This window comes from Onychostoma macrolepis, chromosome 13 (assembly GCF_012432095.1).
Source record: "Onychostoma macrolepis isolate SWU-2019 chromosome 13, ASM1243209v1, whole genome shotgun sequence".
Lineage (NCBI taxonomy): Eukaryota > Metazoa > Chordata > Actinopteri > Cypriniformes > Cyprinidae > Onychostoma > Onychostoma macrolepis.
The window spans coordinates 17,590,465-17,616,542 of record NC_081167.1 but is presented as its reverse complement, the minus strand read 5'-3'; the positions used below and the strand labels follow the sequence as shown (position 1 = coordinate 17,616,542).

Here is a 26,078-nt window from a genome sequence, read left to right as displayed (position 1 = left end):
TCTTGTAACACCACAGATCCGGAGACTCCGTCAATATTGCACCCATTGGAAAGAAAAAGAGAGGATCGATAAAGGATCAGCTAGATCAATAAATAAATATTCCTTCAGAACGAGAGCCGGTCTGCCCCTGATCGAGGACTTGTGCCATTGTCCTCACAAGGTCAAGGAGGGAGGGCCAGGAAAAGGAACTGTCTCATTCCTCACGGCAGGTGGGTAGATTGACGAAGGTGAATACGTTAAACTCGATGAGGATGGAGAAACACAGGAAGACAGAGTACATCAGCAAACAGATGAAACCCAAACGCTTGTCCAGCTTCCACTTGTTCAAATGTACACCGAGTACCTGGGAGGGAAAGAAAGGGTAGATGGTGAGAGGTGGATTCAAAGGGCATTTGTTTGAATAAGTGTTTTTAAATGCTCCCACATACCGTGAGAAACACAGATGCTAGCAGCAGCCCAACTGAGAAAATCAGGCCTTTACTGTTCAGGTGAATCTGAAAAGAAATGCAAGAAAAAGTTTTTAGAACATATACAGTATATATATATATATATATATATATATATATATATATATATATATGTATAAATAAATATAACAAATTATTTACCTAACAGAAACTCAAAATGTGTGTTCAATTTAGAAAACGTACACAAGACTCTTAAATGACTATTTTCTTTTTGTGTCTGTTTTCTGACACATCACTAATACAAAATATTCTTTGATTTTAATATAATCCATTATTGAAATGTAATTGTTTATTACAATTTCTATATTTAGATATGTTTGCCATCATGTAACTCTCACTTAAAGCTGGTCTTAAAAACACTATTAAATCATTTAATAAGACTTAATGTAATCTTGAGCAAATCTAAAATTAATAGCCATTTTTCATACTTATTTAGAATTTATTTAGATAAAATAGTATAGATTTTACTATTGGCAATCTATTCATTATTGGTTATGACATAAAAATAATGATCCGTATCAGCACATCCCTAATATTTACACAATTTTCTTTTCCTATAAACTAGAAACCAGTGCTATATTGACAATATATTGAGAACTCTAAGACAGTGGTTCTTAAAGATATATATTTTTACCCAATTCAAATATTTTAGATCTTAAAAATATTTAGAAATAAATATTATTTAACCCTCTGGTTGTGTTCGGATTCCTGTCACACTTGTGGTGTTCCCGGTCAAAAATGACCGGACTCCAAACAATTGCTTATAAATCTCTCATTATGCTATATTGTCAACAAATATTGGATTCAATCTTTTTGTCAACTGGTTTTCTCTCATTTAGGACTGGTTTTGTGTTTCTATTTGCATCTGATTAATCGTAGGCCTCATTTTTCCGAAAGTAGGCACCTCATTTTTTGAGTGAAAAAGCATTTTTTATGAATAGTTTTCACAATATGAGATAAAACAAATTATGTTTCTCACACTAGTGTGCTTTAATGTTTAATCAGGAAGTTTGCTTTTAAATGCTTTTATTTTGTACAAAATTGCACAAAGTCAAGCTTGTCAAAAATGGCTGGACATTGAAAGTGAATGGGGAAGAATGAAAGTAAGAGAAACAACTAGTGTTCAGGAGCATGTTGTGCTTGCAAACATAAAGGCCTTGGACTCACGCTATCACACACACACACACACACACACACACACATCCATGCTGCAAACTATTGTGAGTATTACGCCTATTTCATCCTACCCTGAACTGCATGCAATATGCTTTTATGATAATTCTCTCGCTCTCTTTTCTCACACACACACACACACACACACATGCTCAAACTGCCTTGTCTTTAGCCTGCACTGACTTCAGAAGAATCTTTTCTTTCATCACATATTCTAGATAAAACATTATGACAATAGGTTCTGAGGCTTTCATGTTCTCACAGAGTACTGGTGCTGTTTTTTGTGATCTTCCCCATTCACTTTCAATGTCCGGCCATTTTTGACAAGTGTGACTTTGTGCAATTTTGTACAAAATAAAAGCATTTAAAAGCAAACTTCCTGATTAAACATTAAAGCACAGATGTTTTGCACTGTGAGAAACAGTGCAAAATTTCATTATTTTTTTTATCTCATATTGTGAAAACTATTCATAAAAAATGCTTTTTCACTCAAAAATAAATTATATACAAATATTATACTATACCAATGCTGTTTAAGCATTTACCAAATAAATCATTATACAGTAATCTCTATTACAACATTTTCCACTTACTGTGGAGCCATAGTCGATGGCCAAAGTCTGGAGGGCCCAGGGCAGACCAAGCCCAATCAGGATATCAAACACATTACTACCAATGGAGTTAGACACAGCCATGTCACCCATTCCTGATAAAGATAGAGAGACAGTTGAGACTAAAACAGACATCGAATCTTCTAATACTTTCAATTCTGCTTCAGTCTTAAATGAGGAATTCCCCATTGACTCAGGGCTTTAAAAAAAAAAAAAAAAAAATCAGTGCTACATGAGAAAACGGAACAAAAAGTGCTGTGGTGTTCCCTTTTGCCACAAAACTTCAAAACCCATAATGCACTTTGATTTTGGAGCAGGGTTGCCAGGTCTGCGAAACAAAACCAGCCCATTTTCTACTGAAAACTAGTCCAAAACTAGCCCAGTTGCTTTTTTTCCTGCGGTTTTCCCCTCCGTCGAAATCAGGTCCCCTTCCACTGACATAGCATTTCAGGAGAGGCGGAGGAAGATCGCTTTAACCCATGGACTAAAAAACAACCCATTGCAACAGTATAAAACTAGCACAATTGTACAGGAAAATTGCTGACTTGGCAAAACTGTTTTGGAGCTGGCCTTCTGTCAATCCGACTGTCCGTGGGTGAGGAATACGGAATGTAAAAAATGAAAACGAAAAAATGAAAGAAAATGAAGAAGTTTGATCCCTCAAGCCCTCAAGCTGTCAAAATTCCACTGGATAACACACAATTATGCATTTTGGGCTGCCAAGCATACTTTTGCTGACAAATAAATGTGATATCTGGTTGTAGGTAACATGGAGAAGGAGTATATATTGTTTGTTTACATATACTACCGATATTGTAACAATAGAAAGCTGGTTGAAAGTTGAAACTTATTATCTTTTAACAATCTCCTCCTATTATTTCACTGGGGAAATGATAATAAATAATAATGCTAGAGCATGAAGAAATATTAATTTCTTCCTACCTTGCCGTGCGACAATTAAACTGGCCAAACAGTCAGGAACGCTGGTGCCAGCAGCCAAGAAAGTGATGCCCATGATGACATCAGGGATGCCCATAGTGTAACCGATCACTGTGACCTGCCACGAGAGTGTCAACAGGTCATTTCAAGCAAATCATTTATACATTTAAGAATTTCTAAAGTCAATATTTGTGAGGCAAGTCTTACCATCCAAACCATGATGTAAGAGAAGGAAGCAATCCAGAGGGTGGAGATGACAAACGAGGCCATATACCAGCGCTCCCAGCGAGGCGTGGAACAGTTGGGCACGGTGAAGAACAGCAGCAGACTCAGTGGCCAGGCCAGCAGCCACTTTAGCTTATTACAGACCCCACCTGCACAAGATCAGGACACCTTTTGAGTCATTGGTCTTTTAACAGATGCTTTCATTCAAAGCTGCCTATACGGTTCACCTCCTGTCAGGAACACTTCCTGCTTATAGACAACCAGAATTTAACTTAAAATTATTTACAATATTTTTAATCAATCGCCTGTAATAAATGTACCGGGGCAGCGGTATGGTACATAGGGTCCTTCGTTGTCATCTTCCTCCTCTTCCTCCTCATCGTTCTCATTGTTTTCATTGTCCTCGTTCTCGTTTTCGGTGTCAGTGCCGGCTTCAGCTCCTCCCCTGTCGTCATCATGGTGACCTCCCTTTCGCCCGTTCAGGCCTCGGTCCGGTCCTGCCAGCCCATTCTCCACCCCACGCTTTCCTGGGATCTTTACCGTCACCTCTGAGTCCCCGTTACTGAAACGACTGTTTATCAGACGCTGCCTCTGCAGAAACACACGCACACACATTAATCTGAGCTAACAAACAGAATAATAAACACTTCATCCTGTAATTCAGATGCAATCAATAACCCCTTTAGACAATTGTGACTTTATTCCTCGCAACTGTGAGATTTACATATTTAAATCCCATATTGTGACTTTATTTCTTATTTTAAACTTCTCACAATTACCATTTCTTTTCTTTCTTTTAGATCCTTTCTATTCATCAAAGCATCCTGAAAAAAGTATCTGTACTGTTTCCAAAAAATATTAAGTAGCACAACACTGATAATAATAAATGTTTCTTAAGCACCAAATCATCATATGAGAATGATTTCTGAAGTATCATGTGACACTGAAGACCCAGTTTTATTTTTAATGTACAATTCAAGTTTTTATTATTATTACGTAATAGTTTATATTTTTTTTATTTCAGTTTCCATTTCAATTTTTGATAAAGTTTTAGTGATTTTGTTATGTTTTGCTATATATATATATATATATATATATATATATATTTAAATATGTCTATATATTTTTATTATTCTTTTTAGAACTTAGTTATGTTAGTTAAACTAAAAGAAATTGGAAAATTATGCTGGTAACAAAAATGTTTTTTTTATGGTTTTTAGTTTTAATTTTAGTTCAAGTTAACAATAATAACCCTGTGAAAACTGGAGAGAACTGTGAAGACCTAAATTAAAATTTAATATACTGTATATTCAAATAGAAAACAGTTGTTTTAATATTGTAATAATAATATATGTATGTAATAATATAATATAATAATATTTCATAAGAGATTCCTTTCAAAAACATTTAGAAAATTTAGCTGTACTTTTGTTTAACTTTGCATGAAATCTGTGTATGCATCTATTTCTGACAGTGTTTGACATAACTGTGTTTATAAAAGTGTACGTGTGCTTGTGTGACTGACCTCTGTAATAAGCATTCTGGAGGCCATCGTGAGGCGTGTGCGAGGAGAGAAGTGGCTAGTGATCATGATTCTCATTCCGGCCTCAGAGAAGGACAGCTGATGAGGGTATGCAGACAAGAGTTCGTCCACCATCAGCACTGATGGCTTCCTGTGGAAATTTGCTAAGAGTGGCAGCAAAACAATGCAGAAATTTAGATGGGCACCAAACAGTTGTACACACTTATATAAAACAGGACTGCATGCATTACCTTTCTTAAGCAGCACGACAGTGGCATCGCACCCATCGTCGATGTCTGTGTTACTGGCTGTGCCATTACCCAGATTTGCCGAGTTCTTTTTCCGCCGCTCGATGTAATGAACCACCCGCGAGTTAAATCTGATTAACACCAAGGAAGGAGAGTTAATAAAATCAGCAGTGATGCGATTTACTGATGTGGAGCAGATACGAATAGCAATGAATCCATGCAATAATGAAAAATTTCCATAGTGACAGAATAGAGAACTTACTTCATTAATATAATGTAAAATATGTACAGTACAACTAGGATGAGCGATTCCCACCTGAGAAGAGAAAAAAGTAGCGTAAATGACTGAATACAAAACAAAATGTGAAACAGTTGTAATATGAAAAATTACAACTGGTGTAACAGCAGCTTTAATCTTACCATGTCACCTTCTCATCATAGATGAACTTGAAAGAAAAAAAAAAAACAGAGTATAAAGTTAAATATAACAGACAAATTGCAATGACAAACCAAATTTATTCAAACAGTTCTGAAATGTCACACCTTACCACCAGAGGGCAGGATTATCTTACTGTAAATATAGGCCCTGTGGATTTAATGAGTAATATAATATACGTCTATTTGTTTCTTTATAAATTATATTATCAGCATAATTCCAGTGAAAAATTTACATGAAGTTTCTGTTTATTTTCAGGTTTTAAAAAAGGAAAGGCATATCACCCCTTCCAAAAAAAAAAAAAAAGAGTTGAAGTATCAACCACAACAGTATATACTTTTACAATACAGTTTGCTATTTCAGTGAATCTGATTTTTAATAAGGTGCTGTGAGTAACATCTCAGATATCTCTGAGATCATCTCTGTGTCCTGTGTACTAATAATCGGTGTTTGTTGTTCCTCTGTGCTGGAACACATGCAGAGTGTGGGCAAATAAGAGGCCTGTGCTGCAGGCCACGGGCCCCACGGGAGAGCCACTTGCTTCTCCTCTCCTGCTGCGCGAGGAGGCCCATAGGCAACATGGGAGCATAGTAAGCCACTTAGAGTTCTACTCACCACGATCAGAGCGGTCACTGAGATAGTGTAGTACACCGAGTCTCTCATTAACGTCCAACACGAGAGCTGTACTGCCTGCATCGACAAAAGAGAGAGGACGGATGAGAGAGAGACACAAACTTAGACTCAAAGGGAGGGTGCCAATGGAATCGAGCAAGTGTCAAAGCAGTAAAACTCTGTAATTTAATCGATTTGCTTTCACCAGTCACCAGGGGCGGATCTAGAAAATCATTTTTAGGGTAGCAAAGGGGTGGCATGGGGTCTATGAGGGGTGGCAACATCAAAGCAAGCCCCCATCCATAGTTTTTGGGGATTGATTGTCTGACATGCACAGTTGTTCACAAATATTGCATTACCATTAAGTAATCATCTATACTTTTTAAAATGAAAAATAAATAACATTTCAATATCCATCATGGCACCAAGTCAATACACAATATAAAAAACTTCAACAGGTTATACATGTTTCTGAACTTGTATCATTAAAGAAGACATGCGGTTCTATTAATATTACATAGGCTACTTAGATGGGATACCAAAGCATTGAAAGTGGATCAGTTTTGAAAACAATGTTTGATTTTCTGTTATTACCAGAGATGAGAACGTCTGTAATCACCCAGAACACACTATCAATAGTCTAGCAACACCCCAGCAACTGCAAGAGCCTAGCAACCACCCAGAATATCCTAGCAACACTTTAGCAAACATCTAGAACATCTAACTGACCAAACTATTTATGCTTCTTAAACAAGAATTTAAGACAAGCCAGCATAAATGTGTCTTTCAAACTTTTCAATTTAGTTATTACAGGTATTCTTAAATACTTACACACAATTCAAATACACAGATGACTTTCCTGCCCAGTGAACACTCATGAGATCAGTTACACTTAAAAAACTCTTAGGATTCAGGAATTATTATTGCAGCTCAATGTCTATTACAATATACAACATAAATTAAATTACAGATAATAATAATAATTCAGCAATGAACTTTGGGGAACAGATCATTTTCATTTTACTACTGTAAAGTAATCTTGCAGTAGATGAAAAACACTAGAAAAGTTCAAATACCAAAGAATTGTATATGAACTTGGTATGCACCACATACAGTAAAGTAAAAAATAAAATTAAGTAAATTCAGCATCCACTGTACATTTGGTCAAATTTCATTACAGTATACAGTACTATAGCAGTTTCCTGGTCTACTGACACAAGACTAGCTATATCTCTAGGCAGTCATTTCTCAGTTCTGCAAACATGCAGTAGCTACACATAAAAAAATGATTACAAATAAAATTTGACAGTCACACGTTTGAAGTAGTACAACATGTGCTACAGTTTACTGTACATATAGAACATGGTGGTTGTGGCGAGTGGCGCAGGTGTCGCTCATTATCATCAACTCCACCGGCCTCGCTCCGTTCCCACGGCTCTCGGCCCCGCCCCACTCGCCACAGTGGTGTACTGTAAATATACTGAATGTGTAAGTATAAAACCCATGTAGGCTATATTATTCGTTCAGCTCTCTCCTCTCTCCATTGTTAGGACGCAGAGATTCTGATTGGTGTCATCAGTTTTGCTACCTAATGTTTAACTTAATCATTGTTAAACTTTTTGAGAAAATGTCTTTGTTTTGAGAACTGAATTAATGGTTTGGGAAAATGGACCAACTAAAATCAGTTATATTATGTTAACAATCGAGAAAACTGCAATACAAGATTCTTACCTAACTCTGCTATTAGTTTTCGTGATCGGCATCTTCTTACTGATTTCATGTTATTGTTTCGTCCGATATGGCAGAAAGGCCTATATCCATGATGAAAGTGGGGCGAGCGGTCGGAGAATCGGATCACCAAACAATTACGGGATGAATCTCAGACATATCCGGACGGGATTAGATTTCTCAGAGAACTTCTGAATAAACCGAGAAGCAGTATCTGATTTATGAAAAAATGCAAAAACAATTCGTTATGGGCTGCGCTTTGTGTTTTCGACTCAAAAAGAACCGGTTCATAAGAGTCATTATTTTGTTAATGAAGCTGACTACACTGGGCGCGCTGCGTGCGTGTGCAACCATCGTGCACAGTTTAGTGAAAGACTTGTAGGGGGGGAACCAAGACTGTTAAAAAATTCTATAAAAAAACAGTAAAATTTCAACAACAGTAAAACAGTAACAGTAAAAGACCATAAACACAAACACAATTAGGAATTTTGTATTTATGTCACTGTGCACCTTCCATATATTAGTCAACATGTGGAAAAGCTACTTGTGGTAAGCTTTGATTCTATACAGTATGTGGCTTGCTTATTACCACCCTTTTTTGTGGTTGTCAGTGTACCATAAAGTTCAAAACAGAATTTAGAACTTCAGTAGGTTGGTATTTTAATAATATATCAGCTAATGAAATATAATTTAAAACCTAAAATGATGCTACTATATTTTTGGCTAAAGTTCTGACAACCACAGAATAGATGCTGGTTATTTACTGTAAATTTCATAGATTTTTATTTTATTTTATTGCATTTTTTTTCAGTGTAGAGCAAGTTTTGTAACTCATAAAGGTTATCATATTACAGGGCCATGATTATAAAAGGGACACACATAGAGGTGCCACGATTTTGAAATAAACCTACAGAAAAACAACAAAACAAAACAAAAATGGTATCTTTAATAATGATATTGCACAATAGTTGAACAGTATATTAAGGAGTTTAGTTCAAAAAGTCTCTATTCAGCACAATAAATAAATTGCATGCTTCTTTCATTCATGGACTCAGTTGAAAATCCTGGTATTAAAGGATTTTAAAATGTGCTTGTCATGCCTCTTATATAATGTGTAATCTGTGACTATTTCCAGATTTTTTTGAAAAGTTGGTCTTAGCTTGCAAACTTTAGAATGCTGAATTAAAGTACATGAATTGGAAGCGAGTGAAGGAAATGAATAAAGTAGGAACCATATATGGACGTGACATCCTGTACCGAATCCAGCTGATTGAACTGTGTGAAATAATCCATACTGAATGTATGTCATGTTGTGTAGGGCGATCCTTTCATAAAAAGCATTGATCTACGTCAGAGCACCGGAAGTAATGCGCCATCGCTCACGCCAGCACAGCTTAACTTACACCACAGGTGACACTCTTTGCTTTGTGTTTCCGTGGCAACCAGAAGCTCCATTGTTGCAGATGTGTTTTTTTCCCCCTTGACACTGATGGAGTCCATGCGCAAGTGTCTTATGGCCTTGTGCCATTTTGGGAAAGATTTACTGATTCTAATTTTGTAAAAATGCCCAAAAAATGCAAATGCATATGACATGTATGTGCATAAATAATTTAATATAAATATAAAATGTTTGTGTAATAATAAGCAAGTTTATTTAACATAAAAATCTAATAATAAAAATATTTTTAAATACTACATGTATAAAATAAATAAATAATAATAATGTCATATAACTTATCTTATAAAAAATACATATTCACACACACACACACAAACACACAGCAATGAGATTATTTATCAGAGACACCAATGTTCAAACTTCCAAAACAAATTTCCTGTAAATTAACTGTTCGTTTGAATTTATATTGTTTTTCTCAATTTATAATGGAGAAGGGCATAAAACAATTGTGTGTATATGTCTAAGACTTTTCTGAGGTCTATCAGACTACCCAGAATGCCTCTATTCCACTGCCAGATGGTGACTGGAGAAAGACTGGGAGAGGAAAAAACTATTAAGCAGTTCCCCATGCCTGTGCAAAGACTAAATAACCTCATATCCTCTTTTCTTTAACATAGTAAGGGTCTCAGGAGGTTAAACCGAAGGAGCGCAAATGACTGAATGAAGTGGAAAGCAAAGACGACAGGATGAAAAAAAAAAGAAGCAGTTCCACAGCTAACATGGCTGACCTCATCGGCTTCTCTCAGTGACCCCTGAGAATAGTCTGCTCACTTCTTACTGTCATTCTGCACTAAGTAATGGCTTTTTTAGGGCAGAGGTTTAGAAGGGGGATGCACAGGTCACCTCACTCATCTCTAAGTCGTCCTCTCACAGATGCTCAGAATTCATAATGCTTGCTCAGTACATTTGTGTCCACGGTCTAAAGGAAAATAATGTCTTACTGGCAATCCGTAGAGACTGTAGCAAATGAGGATGTAAATAGTGCTGGGGAAGATACAGTACTTTGAATACAACTATAGCATTATTCCACTATGGGTTCAAAATATATATTTATACTTAAGAAAACACCCTAATTTATATAACTGAGCCAAAATGATAGCAACAAACACTAGCATTTAGCAAAATATTTTGCTACACATAGGACAGCGCATGGACATTTATGCTGAAACCAGAGTAAATCTGTGAATTAGTTGTGAGAACTGGCTGGATCAATTCACTAAAATGACTTGGACTTCCCTTCGCTACATTTGAGAAAGAAATAACACAATTTTTCATTTGAATTAGTTAAAAAAACATTACCCCAAACATATTTAGGGTTGTGTGTTAATGTGCAAAGTAATAAGCACCTGTGCAGTAAAGATCCCACACACTCCGATGATGCAGAGGATATTGAAGACGGCAGAACCCACGATTGTGCCCACTCCCACATCTCCTTTGGTGATAAATACACCTGCACAGAAAAGACAGGGTGGCTTACAGAGGGCACGTGAAGGTCCATGTTCAAATGTGTGGGGAATTGTTTTCCAAAAGCATGCTGTGTTCGGAGATGTTTACCTATGACAGAGGTGAAGAGTTCAGGAGCTGAACTTCCTGCTGCCATGAACGTGGCTCCTGCTACATCCTCGCTGAGATGGAGGCGCTACAACACGTTTACACACAGACAGAGAGAGAGAGACATCAAAGATGAAGTGAAAAATTTGCACCAAACAGAACACAGGCAAAAATAATGACTAATCTCGAGTTTCTCGAACACTGCTCCCATCTGTCATTGGTCAGAAAGTAGAAATATTTTATTTTAATATTTTAATATTAAAAACATAGTACAATTATTATATAAAAAAAGCATAGATTGGGACAAAATATAAATATTTAATTAATATGTTTTCTTATGACAACTATAACTTATTTTTATTTAGAAAAACTCAAAATAGCGTCAAAACTTTAAAGTAGAATAGACTGTGACAAGAGAAAATATTAAATAAATAATTACATATTTTACCTTCAAACTTGCTTTAAATGATTTAGCATATGCAGCACATTAGCTAGGACATAATAAATGTCTTACCTCACAGATCTTCTCCAGAGAGGGCACAAAGTAGTCATCACAAACCAGTGCCAGTGCGTAAAACATATACATGGCCTTTAGAGAGAGAGAGAGAGAGACAAAGAGTAAACACAAAATTAATTAAACTTAACCTTGCTTAAAGTTCCCGCTTTAAGCCTTTTGAAGCTATTTCTGTCATCATTTATTCACATACTAGTCATTCCAAACCTGTATGAGTTTTGGATTTTTTCGGTTGAACTAGCATGAAAAAAAAAATACTACGGAAGTCGATAGGGACCAGCAACTGTTTGGTTACCAACATTCTTCAAAATATCTTATTTTGTGTTCAGCAGCAGCAGAAGGTTTGAAACAACTAAAGGGTATGTAAATTATGACAGTTATTCTTTTAAATTATGGTCTGTCAAAATGGTCAAAATGGTCAAGTGCCACTGCATTATTTAGAAAAGAGCAGCCAGGATATTTTATTAAAAACTTCACCTTTAGAAATGAAATATGAGGGTGAGAAAATCATGACAGAATTTTCATTTTCTTCCTTTAAAGCCAAAGTGGTCCATTGTGGAAATACCACCTTAAATTAGATTGCGACACGTGATGAAGCCTCTGTAACTTCACATTACATAAGAAGTAAAAAAAAAAAAAAACAGACTCTAGAAGCCACTGCAGGGAGCGCATGAAATTTGTGCAAAGCGAAATTCTTGAGTGCGGGCACATTTGAGTACATGAGTGTCAACACCATTAAATTCTCAGAGCAATCTGCCCTCCAGTGGGACGGCCGTCCACTGGGACTATTCAGACCTTTTCTTAGAAAGTGTCCCGATGACAGAAAGGCACTGATGGAAGCTGGTGCCCTTTACAGAGTGAGGGGTGGTGGGGGCTGGGGGTTCAAAGTTTATTTGTCTCATACTCAATAGGGATGGAACTGATGTTTTTGTTTTGTTTGTTTTTTTGCACAGTCTGACATGTTTTACATAAAAGAGCTGTGTGTGGATTAGTTGCTCCAACATCTGCTCTGGTCAGATGGGTGTGAATCACAGATGTCATAGTCCCTTGACATGCAACACACATATGCACGTGAACTTATGCATGTGCATACAAAAAAAAAAGTACATAAACACTGCTAAGAACAATTAATACATAATTTAAATACAAATAAATAATTCAAATATATTAAGTATTGTACATTTGAAAATATTCTAGAATAAACAATGAGCATGAATTCACATATAACTTGCATATACATACACATGGATGCAAGTACACACCGTCCTTTCAAAGCCAGCTCCCATTCACTCCTGGGATCCGTTTGCCAACTGTTTCCCGCCAAGGCTTTGCCAATCAGTGCATCTAATTCAGCCACCACGCTGCCATGCTTGCACTGTGTGCTGGTTACGTAATCTCTGCCCACTCCACTCTCATTCCCTCCCCTTCCTTTTATTCTTGACCTTCTGACAAGGCAGAGCTGGGCTACTGAAGCCCCAAAAGATAAATAAAACATGTAAACAGCTGGAGGGAGTCTTAGAGGGTTTTCGCTGCAGCTTTTACCATCCACTCACTCTCTGCTCACATGGGCAACTACCTAAACAACGCACAACAATGGCAGTGTCAAACCAACCCTGCAGGGGATTTCAGCAGGAACACACAGTACTGCATCAGTACCTGCTTCACATGGCATGCTTCACTTAAAAGTGTGCTCAGACATGGCCTATGGGGGCAGGAAAGCCTGATGCATAATGAATAGTCTCTCTGTGATAGCTGACGATGATGGGGGTGGAATAGAGCAACTCAGTTTATTTTATTAAGTCCAACTGCAATGGATTTATTAAGACAGCATTAATATAATCATTCATGTTCCAAGTTCAATATAAATTAAGTTCTATCAACATCCATTGTGGGTGGCATGATGTCAGTTACCACATAAAACAATTTTCTTAAAAAGCCAACAACAACAAAGATAATTTCTAAGTGACATCATAATAGGTTTAGGAATATAAATACGTATGCCTATGTGTTTTTTTTGGCCTTGGAGTAGAGCAGGTAGAGCAATTTCAATGAATCACACTTCAATGAAAAATTATTCTATCAAGTCGTGACTCAAAAAGGCTCTGGACAGCCACCCAGCTTACACTGCTTCCAACTTCAAGTCTTATTTCACTTTGGCTCCATTTTAAACCTCTAGAGAACACTCAACTCAATCCATGAAAGAACAGAAACTAAAGGAAATACTGTTGGCAGAGGGGACTCTATTGTGTGTTATTGTAAACAAATGATTGCGTCATCTGGCATAGACTGCCAGAGACTATAAACTCCAATCTCGCTCTCTATATCACTGTAGTAAACAGTATTTCAGGTAAGAACTAAAGCACATGCCAAGATGTGTACAGGCTTCATCATGTTCTATCATTTATAAAGTGCATCTGAACATGAAAACACTGATACCATTAATGGAAGTAACTGGAAATGTTAAAGGAAGGAAGAAAATGATCAAATAAACGAACTTTCTTCATAAATAATACACTTCATCAGAGTAAAGAATACCTTACAAAATTAGAAAAAGTCATTACCAAAGTTACTCCACATAAAAATATATAAAAGCTACCATTATTGATCTTAAGATATACAGTATATAAAATATTTCATGTATAATATTTTGTTTTATATTATATACATTTATTAAATAATTAATTAATAAGTATTTATAAATGCACATAAAATATTAAAATATTTTCAAGTCTATTTTCAGATAATCAGAAATGACTTATTAGATATCATTTTTGTACATTCCAAACAAAACAATTTATTTATTTTTTTTGTATACTTTCATCAAACTAACATACATAATCCTTATTGGGGCATGTTATCACACACAACGGTTGAGTTAAATTTATTTGTCATACTGGTTAATGTGGCAAAGACATCCTGATTGGACATCAAGCTCTCACAATATAATTCAAGTTGAACAAAGCCTTCTCTCCATTCAAGTGAGGTAATATAACCTGAAAATTAACATGATCAATTCATTCATGTGTACCAATGAGCAAGTCACTTGGAAAATCCTTTGTAGCCATTGTAACAAATAATACAGGTGAATCCAGAGACTGCCCTGATGTTTGAATGGAACACACAGCCTTGTGACTTCCAAATGTTTGTGTAATTTCAAACTACTGTGTCGAATGTTGAAAAGGAAAAGCATATGGTAGAGATACTTACACACAGAACATGCAAGGCTACAGCCCCCTCCATTCGCTCCTGGTTGGTGAAGATATCTTCAGGGAACTCATGTATACCTGCAGAAAGCACACACACACACATTTGGCTACATGGATAATCCACGTATAACACACAGAGCAGCGCACACGAGTCTCAGATACTCTTCCCACTCGTTATTCAGCATATAATTAAAGATATGGATCACTACAGAAGACAAATAGTAAATGCTTTCAATCACAGACTAATTACACACAGCATAAATTCATCTCATTAAAGTAGAATGTGCTGGCATATACTTTTGTCATCATTAAAGGGCTAGATAATTCAAAAATGAAAATGTGTAATATAAAGGAGATATTTTGCAGAAATGTCTGAGCTTCTCACTTCCATGCAATGAAAGTGTTTGGGGACCAAAGCTGTCAAGCTTCAAAATGGGTCTTCTGAAGCCGTATTATAAGATGCATGACACAGCTTATAATTAAGGTCATTATTCGCTAAATATCTTGCCTATAAAATCTTGCTTGACAGCCGTGGTCACCATTTACTTTCAGTGTATGGAAAAGAGCAGCTTGGACATTTTCTGTAAAATCTCCATTTGTTTCCAATAAAAGTATATGGGTTTCAGAACCCAAGGTGGGGGATTGGGGAGGTTAAATGATGACATAGTAAAAAAAAAATTGGTGAAATATCCCTTTAAGAGTCCAAAATGAGTTCATTATTCATCAGCAGAACCCATACAGGGAAACATTTCTGCTCTGATCGCTCAGAACAACAAAATGACTTTATCAGACGTCATTCACTGATCTTCAGTGAGAATTGACAACTATATGACTGTCGCATTGGTGTGATTTTCAGGAGCTGTTCTTGCATTACTGCTGCTCCCAGTCCATCGCTGCTCTGTTAACAAGCTATTCACTGCCACAGCGTGTCACCCGGCCGGCTCCATTGATAAGCCTGCAGCCTGCCGACAGAATCGGGTCAGCGAGAGTGGCCACTTATTTGCCTGGATTCGATTTTACATGTTCTAAGATGGTGGGAGTGACAAAGTCAGCCGTGAGCTGTCTGAAGTGTTGCAATTGTGCTCGTTCCTACACAGCCTGTTGCCATGACGTCAACATCCAAGATACTACAGTCCTGATTGAAAAGCGTTGAGACCCCAGAGACCGGCTTTGTTCCATTCGGGGAAAAGCCTGGTCTCTCTGTGCAAACGTGAAACCTGATTTATTTCGTGGCTGACAAAAAATAGCTCAGAATGTGTGCAACTTTGAACGCCTGTCACCTTTTATGATTGAAAGACAGACAATATCTAGAGAGACTAAAATAAATTGCTTGTCTGATCCCACTGTTTTTTTGTTTTTTTTTGTCTAGAAACGGCATCTTTTATGTCTGTTCTGTCTCATCTTTTAAAAGCAAGTTTAATCATTTTGCATGCTTTTTTATGTTTTAATTTCATTTATGGGTATTTGTTCCTAAGGACTTTTAGAAAGAAAATTCTCTTAAAACAATTTTGACACCTTGACTAATTTAATTTGTCCACTAACAATTACTGGAACATTCTGTAATTTTTTATTATTTTTCATATTAAGTGTCATAATTACAGATATTACAGGAAATAATGAGCAAATAAGATATTCTTCTTAAGTGATATTTACCTAGATTATACTTGATTTTCATATCATATCACATCACATATCATGGCTCATTTTTCATCTTAAGCATGCTCTTCACTGACACATGTTTCTTCTTGGTAACTAAGTACATTAACATTTCATAAACTTTTAAAAAATTGTTGGTCAGGATAGAAATTGCATTACAATTGAGGGAAAGTAATAAAGTAAAAACAAATGTAAATAATTTTCACACCATAAATATTGAAATCATTTAACTCTTTTTGTAAGACTATTGTAGTTTTCAAATATAATATTTTATGATTAAAGGTCTGGGTCTAAGGCAAGGACAAAAAAATAAAATAGTACACATAATAAGTAGCCGTAATGGAAAGCAGGTAAAATGTTTATATATTTACAAATTAAAATTTTACAAACTGTGCTATACGTGACTTTCACATAAGAAAAAAAGTTGCAATTTGTAAAAAAAAAAAAAAAAAAACCTTTATTAAAAAGTAATTTCAGATTCAGCATTTTCACAATTGGCTGCAGTACTGCACAACAAATACATACAATGTGATTTCTTCTTTGCACAGATTTAATGTTACTCTCTTATCCCACCACATTGTCAGCAAAGTTGACAAACTACAAGCTAGCTCTCAGTTTCATATAAAGATCAACATAACAGTATTTGTATAACACGGCAGTCATTACAGGAATATCTGCAAGGGTGTTTGTGCGTGTCCATGGCTGCGCATTGTGCAGTGACATTCTCTCCCAGATCACCGGGGAGGTTGAATGCGTCAGCTGGCTTCACACTGCCCCCAATGCCCTAAACATTACAGAGGTGAACTCAAACAACCCAAAAGAACTCACGAAACAATGCTTTATCATCCACTAGCAAAAAAAGAAGCTCTCATCTGGTGCTTCTGTATATGATGCATTTAATGACAGAAATCCTTCATAATTACACACTGACAGTTCTTGAAGTGTGTGAAAAGAGAGACTGACCTTTGCTCTATGACCTCTGGGTCTCATGCCAGTCTCCTATTGCTCGTTTCACCCTCAGAAACAGAGACAAAAGGCTTCTGATGACAAACAGATGAATGAAACGCTGGACCGAGAGTCAGCTGCCTATTTTTATCCAATGAACAACAGATCTGCTCTGGTGCTCTTGGTTCACATGGGTTTCATTGTTGGTGTGGTCTTCATTAGAGAGTCACAGCCTCTCTTCGCAGAGCACTCCCTGGCACAAGAGATTCTGATTAATCTAATTTCAATTACAGCGCCAATGAATAAAGCAGCACTAAACAATAGCCAGTTACTGGGAGTGGATCAATTAAAGAACACAAAACAACAGCAACAGAAAGACGAACTTGGCAATGTTGAAAGGGTCTACGGAAAGGTCCCTTCTGTAATTACAGAGAAGGCAAACAAACAGAAATGAATTCGAAATCTCTTTATTGTACACTGGCAACAGAGTTAAAACAAATGGATGGGGCCTCGGTTCCTCTCCCAGAGCGACTGCTAGCGAGAATTAGACAAGAACATTCCAAGCTAGTGAGAAAAGACTAAAATCGCCTAGAAAGTTAGGATAGAGAAGGACAGGGCAGATTCTCAGCAGGATTTGGACCTTGCACAACCTCCTCCTCCAGTGTACCAGGAGACTAATGGCCAGCAGGAAGGACATGAAGACTGTCCACATACATTAAGCGCTGTCAGCGCCGACCCCCTGCTCCTCCTCTGAGAACTGTTCAACTCTTCATGAGGACATGAGACAGCTGTATGCATCCAAGTTCCCTTCAGTGAATTTTGTCTGCTTCAAAGGCTAAAAATGTAGAACGTCGAAAGATGTAATGCTATACAAAGGTAGGAAGACAAAAAGGTACAAGGTAACATCCTCTAAGATATCCACTAACACGTCTTCTCGTTGGATTTTGATTGGAAAGAATAAAAAAGCTGTCTGAGGAAGGTTCATTTTTAAGGAATATTATACATACATTTGGGGTCAGAAAGACTTTATAAGAAATTAATGCTTTTATTAAGCAAGGACGCATTAAATAAATTGATCAAAGGTCATTTTTAATGTTACAAAAGATTTATATTTCAAATAAATGCTGTTCTTTTGAACTTTTTATTCATCAAAGAATCCTGGGGGAAAAAATGTATAATGGTTTCCACAAAAACATTAAACAGCACAACAGTTTAATAATATTAATAATTTGTTATATATTGATAATACATTGATAATGATTATTAATAATCATCAAATTAGAATGATTTCTAAAGGATAATGTGACATTAAGGATGGGAGTGCTTTGCCATAACAGGAACAAACTATATTTTAAAACATATTAAATAGAAAACAGTTATTTTAAATTGTAATAATATTTCACAGTATTACTGTTTTACTGTATTTATGATCAAATAAATGCAGCCTCGGTGAGCAGCATATATCATGCATACAAGTGGGTACGGAAAGTATTCAGACCCCCTTAAATTTTTCACTCTTTGTTATATTGCAGCCATTTGCTAAAATCATTTAAGTTCATTTTTTTTCCTCAATGTACACACAGCACCCCATATTAACAGAAAAACACAGAATTGTTGACATTTTTGCAGATTTATTAAAAAAGAAAAACTGAAATATCACATGGTCCTAAGTATCCAGACCCTTTGCTCAGTATTTAGTAGAAGCACCCTTTTGATCGAATACAGCCATGAGTCTTTTTGGGAAAGATGCAACAAGTTTTTCACACCTGGATTTGGGGATCCTCTGCCATTCCTCCTTGCAGATCCTCTCCAGTTCTGTCAGGTTGGATGGTAAACGTTGGTGGACAGCCATTTTTAGGTCTCTCCAGAGATGCTCAATTGGGTTTAAGTCAGGGCTCTGGCTGGGCCATTCAAGAACAGTCACGGAGTTGTTGTGAAGCCACTCCTTCGTTATTTTAGCTGTGTTCTTAGGGTCATTGTCTTGTTGGAAGGTAAACCTTCGGCCCAGTCTTAGGTCCTGAGCACTCTGGAGAAGGTTTTCGTCCAGGATATCCCTGTACTTGGCCACATTCATCTTTCCCTCGATTGCAACCAGTCGTCCTGTCCTTGCAGCTGAAAAACACCCCCACAGCATGATGCTGCCACCACCATGCTTCACTGTTGGGACTGTATTGGACAGGTGATGAGCAGTGCCTGGTTTTCTCCACACATACCGCTTAGAATTAAGGCCAAAAAGTTCTATCTTGGTCTCATCAGACCAGAGAATCTTATTCAGGTATTTTTTAGCAAACTCCATGCGGGCTTTCATGTGTCTTGCACTGAGGAGAGGCTTCCGTCGGGCCACTCTGCCATAAAGCCCCGACTGGTGGAGGGCTGCAGTGATGGTTGACTTTCTACAACTTTCTCCCATCTCCCGACTGCATCTCTGGAGCTCAGCCACAGTGATCTTTGGGTTCTTCTTTACCTCTCTCACCAAGGCTCTTCTCCCCGATAGCTCAGTTTGGCGGACGGCCAGCTCTAGGAAGGGTTCTGGTCGTCCCAAACGCCTTCCATTTAAGGATTATGGAGGCCACTGTGCTCTTAGGAACCTTAAGTGCAGCAGAAATTTTTGTAACCTTGGCCAGATCTGTGCCTTGCCACAATTCTGTCTCTGAGCTCTTCAGGCAGTTCCTTTGACCTCATGATTCTCATTTGCTCTGACATGCACTGTGAGCTGTAAGGTCTTATATAGACAGGTGTGTGGCTTTCCTAATCAAGTCCAATCAATATAATCAAACACAGCTGGACTCAAATGAAGGCGTAGAACCATCTCAAGGATGATCAGAAGAAATGGACAGCACCTGAGTTAAATATATGAGTGTCACAGCAAAGGGTCTGAATACTTAGGACCATGTGATATTTCAGTTTTTCTTTTTTAATAAATCTGCAAAAATGTCAACAATTCTGTGTTTTTCTGTCAATATGGGGTGCTGTGTGTACATTAATGAGAAAAAAAAATGAACTTAAATGATTTTAGCAAATGGCTGCAATATAACAAAGAGTGAAAAATTTAAGGGGGTCTGAAAACTTTCCGTACCCACTGTATATTTAATATCCTCATGCATGCATATATCTAAAGTTCACTGGAATTTGTTTTAGATTATTAGACATGATGTTATTGTGCCTTGAAAGCCAGATTTCTTGGGAGACAAAAACAGTTTCCTTAGGAGACAAAACACCGCCTGTTTAGTCATTGAGTGACTGGACAGTGAGGCAGCAAGGCAGCTGCCTGAGGTTTCGGACTCAGACACAGCCGTGGAGTAGCTGTCAGTCAAACAGAGAGAGTTAGACATAACAGCTTAACAGAGTCAGACCTCTGTAATTCCAATCAACAGGAAGGCAACATCTGTTGTCAATTAAATCTAATTGATGAAATTAAAGCCCTTCCGTCGTCAAGACAAACAGTAACTGGAGAATTTCTCCTTCCTAAAGGAGTTTAGAGATGTGGATATATATAGTTGTTGTGCTGTAGCTTGTACAATGTACTGTACACAGACTATTCATATGATAAATTGATGTTCAAAGAAGCAAAGTCTACCTGAATACACTCCATATACACACATGAAAACTTTATGCAATTTAAACACATAAATGCTGTTGCATATTGTGTTGTATTGTAGATAGATAGATAGATGGCCTGGGAAAGCCTGATGGGAAGAAAATCTGGAGTAAATCTTGGGTAAGGTGAGTCCTGACAGGTATTTTCATTATTAGGAACTTTTCTGGGTTGATTGAGGTGTTATATGTATAATAACTGTAGGAAAAAATGAGAAAAATACATAGAAGTTACAGTTTAACTTCCTAACAGAAAAACATGGCACGGTGGAGGCATATTGTTTTGCTCTTCATTACTTATGTTTGGTGATTATTACAGAAAACCCTTTGAGGATTTGATATGCTGTCTCTGTCATTATAATGCTTGTGTGGTTTAAAACAAATTTCCCAAGGGAGCTCTAAAGATATCGCACTTTCCATCATCAAAGACGCGAGTCAAACAACTGATTCACTTAGCGACCGAGCTAGACTACGATAACAAGTAGAGCGTAATGATATATAAAGCACTTGTGGCTTCTTACATAATGAAAAGCTGCACTGAAGACCAACTTCCCTCAAAGTTAATATCATTCAAAAAATAAATCAAATACTCAATGAGAGGCTTTTTTAAGTAGTAGTAATATCCTGTTATATATTTGCTGTTTTACACTGTAGTTTTTTTTTTTTTTCATTCTGTCAAATTGGAAACTTTATAAAAGCTTCATGATGACAAGCAGTTTTTTTTTTTTTTTTTGCAACATCCTAAGGGATCACTTCGTCAAAGTAACACTCACTTTCCTAGATATCCACTCTTGGTTTTTTGGTACATATCCATATTTGACCTTGGAGTTTAATTATGACTTAATTCAAATGCAGAACCCTATGGAGTGCAAATATGGCATTCACTGGCATATTTAGTGATCACTTCGATATGAAATGCCACATAATGACTGCTGCTGGTGACGTAACTTTGGGACAGATGCTGAGTCGTTGACAGATTCCATGAAAAAGTTCTTCCTCTTAAGTGATTTTCCCCTATAAAGCTGCTTTAATTGTCATGTGGACCCTTAAATCCTGTTTTCCCAGATGACATAAGTTGCCTTCCGTCCATTTAACAATGTAAATTCTATAATTTGCACTTAAACATTGCTGGAAACACATAATCCAGTGCATGTCCTCAAACAACCTTGTCCACTATGGACATTATCCACTGATGTGGAATTAAACAGAAGAGTAACATAATATTTAAATATTTAAATAAATAAAATATAATTCATGGATATTTATGATGATGAAAATTTAAAAAAATATCGAGTTATAAATAAACTGAAGTACTAAAATTACTAAAACTGAAATAATAATAAATGAAGGGTAAATAGAAATATACAAAAAAAAACCTAATAGAAATGACGAAAGTACATAGCTACCAAAATAATAGTAATTATTAAATTATTAAAAATAAAAATTGATTAAATTAAAATGTAAAAAAAAAAATATTCAAAATATAAATAAATACCATTATACTATTAAATAAATAAATGAACATTTAAAAAATACATATAAAATGTTCATATATCATGTTTTTATAACACTAAGGATAGCAGCATAAAGCATTTCAATGACATTACTGAATTTTATCAATGACATGATTCTCTTACAATGTTCGTTTGACCCAGTTCGACTGCTTTACTACTTTTCTCATGTTACAGATACACAGTTTATTATCTCCACCTTGACAGGGAAATCTGTGATTGAGAGGGGCTGAAGTGTTGATTGTAAACATAGGTAGCGGTGCTCAAGTGCTTCAGGTACGGCGTTTGAGAGGGGACACTCAGGACCGCTAATTAATGACATGACTTGCATGCCAACAACATTAGTCCTCTCCGCAGTCAGCCTCAAACACAGCTGAGATACTGAGACCAATTAGTCCTGGATTCAATTAAAGCTATTCACAAGCCCCTCACTGCTGCACTAACATCAGCGTGCAATTGTTTCAGCTGAGCTTTCTTCCCTCGTACACCAATCACAGCTACATTGTGCTGCTAATGGCTCCATACATGATAAAACACTCATAGTCACCTAAGAGTCCGTAATAACAGGACTTTTTTTAATATACACAGGAAATGTAATAACACACAAGTAAACTGGCTGATTTTTCTAACCAGGTCAACAGACAAATAAGACGCAATGTTCTGTACCTGCTTATGTAAAAAGGTTGAGCAAAGAGAACATAAGTGATAGGAGATTTGAAGGCATGCAATGGTCAAATCATACTGTTTTTGAGCTAAAACATTTTCTCTCTCCATCTCTCTTACACAAACAAGCACACACACATATAGCCGAAGAAACGGGGGCCGTGGATAAGCATATTTGATGATAGACGCAGAGTCCTTCTCAAATCCCTGACTTTTAAATCTATGCAGGATCAAGCAGGATTGACCTGCACTGTAGCAACTGGGGTCCAGGCTCACATGTGGAAAAAACAGTGCTTGTCCATGCTTCTTACATAAGCACACAAATATTATATAATTCAGACTTGTATAAATGATTCATTCTAATCCTATACATCATTAAATAGATCTCAGGAGATAAGGCTTTTTAAGAACAATTCACAAATGCACACTACAAGACATTGTGTAGTGAGCTGATGTTAAAAGTAGAAAAGTAGAAGGGGAAATGGCTGTGTCTATATATATATTTTTTTTTGCTCTGAATGGTCAAGATACCCAAAATGTCTCATTTAACATAAAATATTATTAAATTAAAGAAAAAAGTTTAACATTGTTTTCAACAAATTTAAGTCCAATAATATATGTATATATAATAGATATATATAAATTCAGTATTTATAGTATTATAATAATATTAATATAATAATTTCTGTCTCTAGCAAGTGACAATACATCCACAGACATGCTGCTGCGGCTGCTGCACATACAACATACATGAAATTACCTGTAGCTATCTATATGGGTGCAGCTGGGGGAGGTGGAGGGTTTGTTTGCAGCAAACTATTTAAATGTTAATCAGCAAGCTGACTGGTTGCAGAATCAGCAGAGGCCAATCAGACGTGCCATGTTAGATGATGTCATGAATTAGATATGTACATGATATCAGTGCTACCGCCATTCATATACATTATCATTGATTTATTGCTTCTAAAAAATGCCATTGCAACAAAACCAATTCATTTTCTGAACTAATATCCAGCTTCTCAAATGTTATTATCTACATGTATTGTCATTTACACAAGTGTGATGCATGATCTAATCCATTATTATGTGATGTCATCCAGAGTGGAGTGGTCTGGAGTGGTCAGGGGGATGACAATGGCCTGAGCCCACCAACCTCTGCCACTAATCCCTCTATAAATGACAGCTGACTCTGGGGAGGAGGGTCTAATGCATTAGGATAGACCCTAAGGATAATGTGATACTTTTATATGTAGTAATATGTAAGGGGCATTACAACTTCCACACTCAATCCATCTCTTTTTGTACCTCCACTCTGCTGGTTCTGTGTTTGTACATGCAGGGTGTTTGGGGACAGCATGTGTCCATCAGCTAAGCTCCACAAATCCCGTCCTAATCTGTTGCATGATGATATGCGCAGGACGCCTGAAAAATAATATTCAATACATTTTCTCCATTATTAAAATATGGCTGCCCTTATGCCATGGAGTGCACAATTTGCAAAAAAAAAAAGCTTTAAAAATGACCATGTGGTTTAGGAGATGAGATGGAGAGATTCAAGAACTCTTTTCCCTTGTCCAACAGATGTGTATTTGCTAAAGCAGAGACAAATTTCCATCAAGCTTCCAAGAAATATGAATCAGTCTACTTATGCCTCCATTATGGCAATTAGGAGTGCTTAATGCTGTTCCTTTAAAACCAGTTTCTGAAAACACATGGTTGTATTTAACTTTTTTTGACACTAGTAAATAAAAAGCTGGGTGGCACATTACCTAATATAACAGAATGAGAGAAGATATGAAAAAGAGTTTACTATATATTTCTACATATTGCAACAACAACAAAAAAAATCTAATCCAAAATGTAAAACTGTAACACTACAAAAAATCTTTGTAGATTTGTAGGGGGGGGATATGAGTTTGGTACATATTCGTTCAAAAAATGAAATGTTGAGGAAACCTATTTGGAAAGAATCATTATTCATACAGTCCCATTTAGTGCCATTTAAAGCACAGAAATTACACAGGGCATTCAGTAGTTCGGTACTGTAGTTTTTATGAAAATTCATCTGAAGGATGTGCACTCACACGAGACTCATAATAGTTTTCTAGTGTTTTATGTAAAGTATGGGTCATCTCCCATGTTAAAATGATGTAAATCATGTTTTTTGTTTTTTTCTTTGAGAAAAAAAAATGCCAGAGAGAATTCTCATGCTGATTGATTGGTGAAAATTAGACCATGGAACACACTTATTATCATGCTTTACCAGTGGAAACAGGAAAATCAGTATATAGTCGAAGCTGCCTTCAAAATAAAACATTTACTCAACTTATTTATTCAAACAGCTGATTTATTCAAGAACAAAGTGACCATCTTTATGAACGGGACACTGAATCATTGCCTCACCCAACTCATTTAAAAATGTGAATTAATTTAATAACAAAACACTGCTCTTGTGAACAGCTTTTGTGAAACTATTTTATTTGGCAAAATAGAGCAAAAACAGCCAATAATGGCAATATTGTGTCTAAAATTTAACTTACAATATTAACTTCATGTTCATTAAACTGGAATAAAATAAATCACATTTCCAATCATGCTGATTTTCGGGAAAAACAGCACTTGTGTGATATTGCTTAATTGCTAAATGGTTAACTATATCATATAATATAAATTTTTTGCAAAGCGAGTCACATACTCGATAATATCAGCTCGCACATAAAACTCAGAGACAGTCATCCTGATCCAAGTTGATTACTAACACCATGGAAGCACATAAAGAACAACAATGCTAACACTACCTAAAAACTACTGAATTCAACTTTAAAGCATATTTAATATTTGATGTTTATATCTCTTAATCCAGTGTCATTTCACTACTTCTTGTTTCTCTCACCTAAACATCACTCTCAATGCACCACACTTGATGTTTAAATCAAGCACAGAGGCTTACGTCGATCTGAAGAGTTTCTGTGCTAATGTCAACAGATCAATCCATCCATCAGTCAGCTCAGAGTGACG

General features: G+C 36.4%; 1 protein-coding gene across 2 annotated transcripts in view; it reads right to left on the bottom strand.

Annotated features, from left to right (window-relative positions):
• Positions 1-193: 193 nt before the first annotated feature.
• The window catches only part of slc24a3 (solute carrier family 24 member 3), a 64,046-nt gene continuing 38,161 nt past the window's right edge, over positions 194-26,078 (bottom strand). The window contains exons 1-16 of one of the 2 annotated variants that reach the window (XM_058796509.1): positions 17,311-17,769; positions 14,693-14,769; positions 11,486-11,560; positions 10,975-11,059; positions 10,767-10,870; positions 6,237-6,311; positions 5,606-5,631; positions 5,448-5,501; positions 5,189-5,316; positions 4,941-5,101; positions 3,736-4,006; positions 3,398-3,564; positions 3,194-3,308; positions 2,234-2,346; positions 429-494; positions 194-343 (exon numbers count right to left, since the gene is read on the bottom strand). In XM_058796509.1, coding sequence (XP_058652492.1) covers positions 194-343; positions 429-494; positions 2,234-2,346; positions 3,194-3,308; positions 3,398-3,564; positions 3,736-4,006; positions 4,941-5,101; positions 5,189-5,316; positions 5,448-5,501; positions 5,606-5,631; positions 6,237-6,311; positions 10,767-10,870; positions 10,975-11,059; positions 11,486-11,560; positions 14,693-14,725 — 1,623 coding nt within the window. In that variant the 5' untranslated portion in view covers positions 14,726-14,769; positions 17,311-17,769. Of the gene's footprint in view, positions 344-428; positions 495-2,233; positions 2,347-3,193; positions 3,309-3,397; positions 3,565-3,735; positions 4,007-4,940; positions 5,102-5,188; positions 5,317-5,447; positions 5,502-5,605; positions 5,632-6,236; positions 6,312-10,766; positions 10,871-10,974; positions 11,060-11,485; positions 11,561-14,692; positions 14,770-17,310; positions 17,770-26,078 lie in introns of those variants that run through there. The other variant, XM_058796508.1, reaches the window with a different exon arrangement.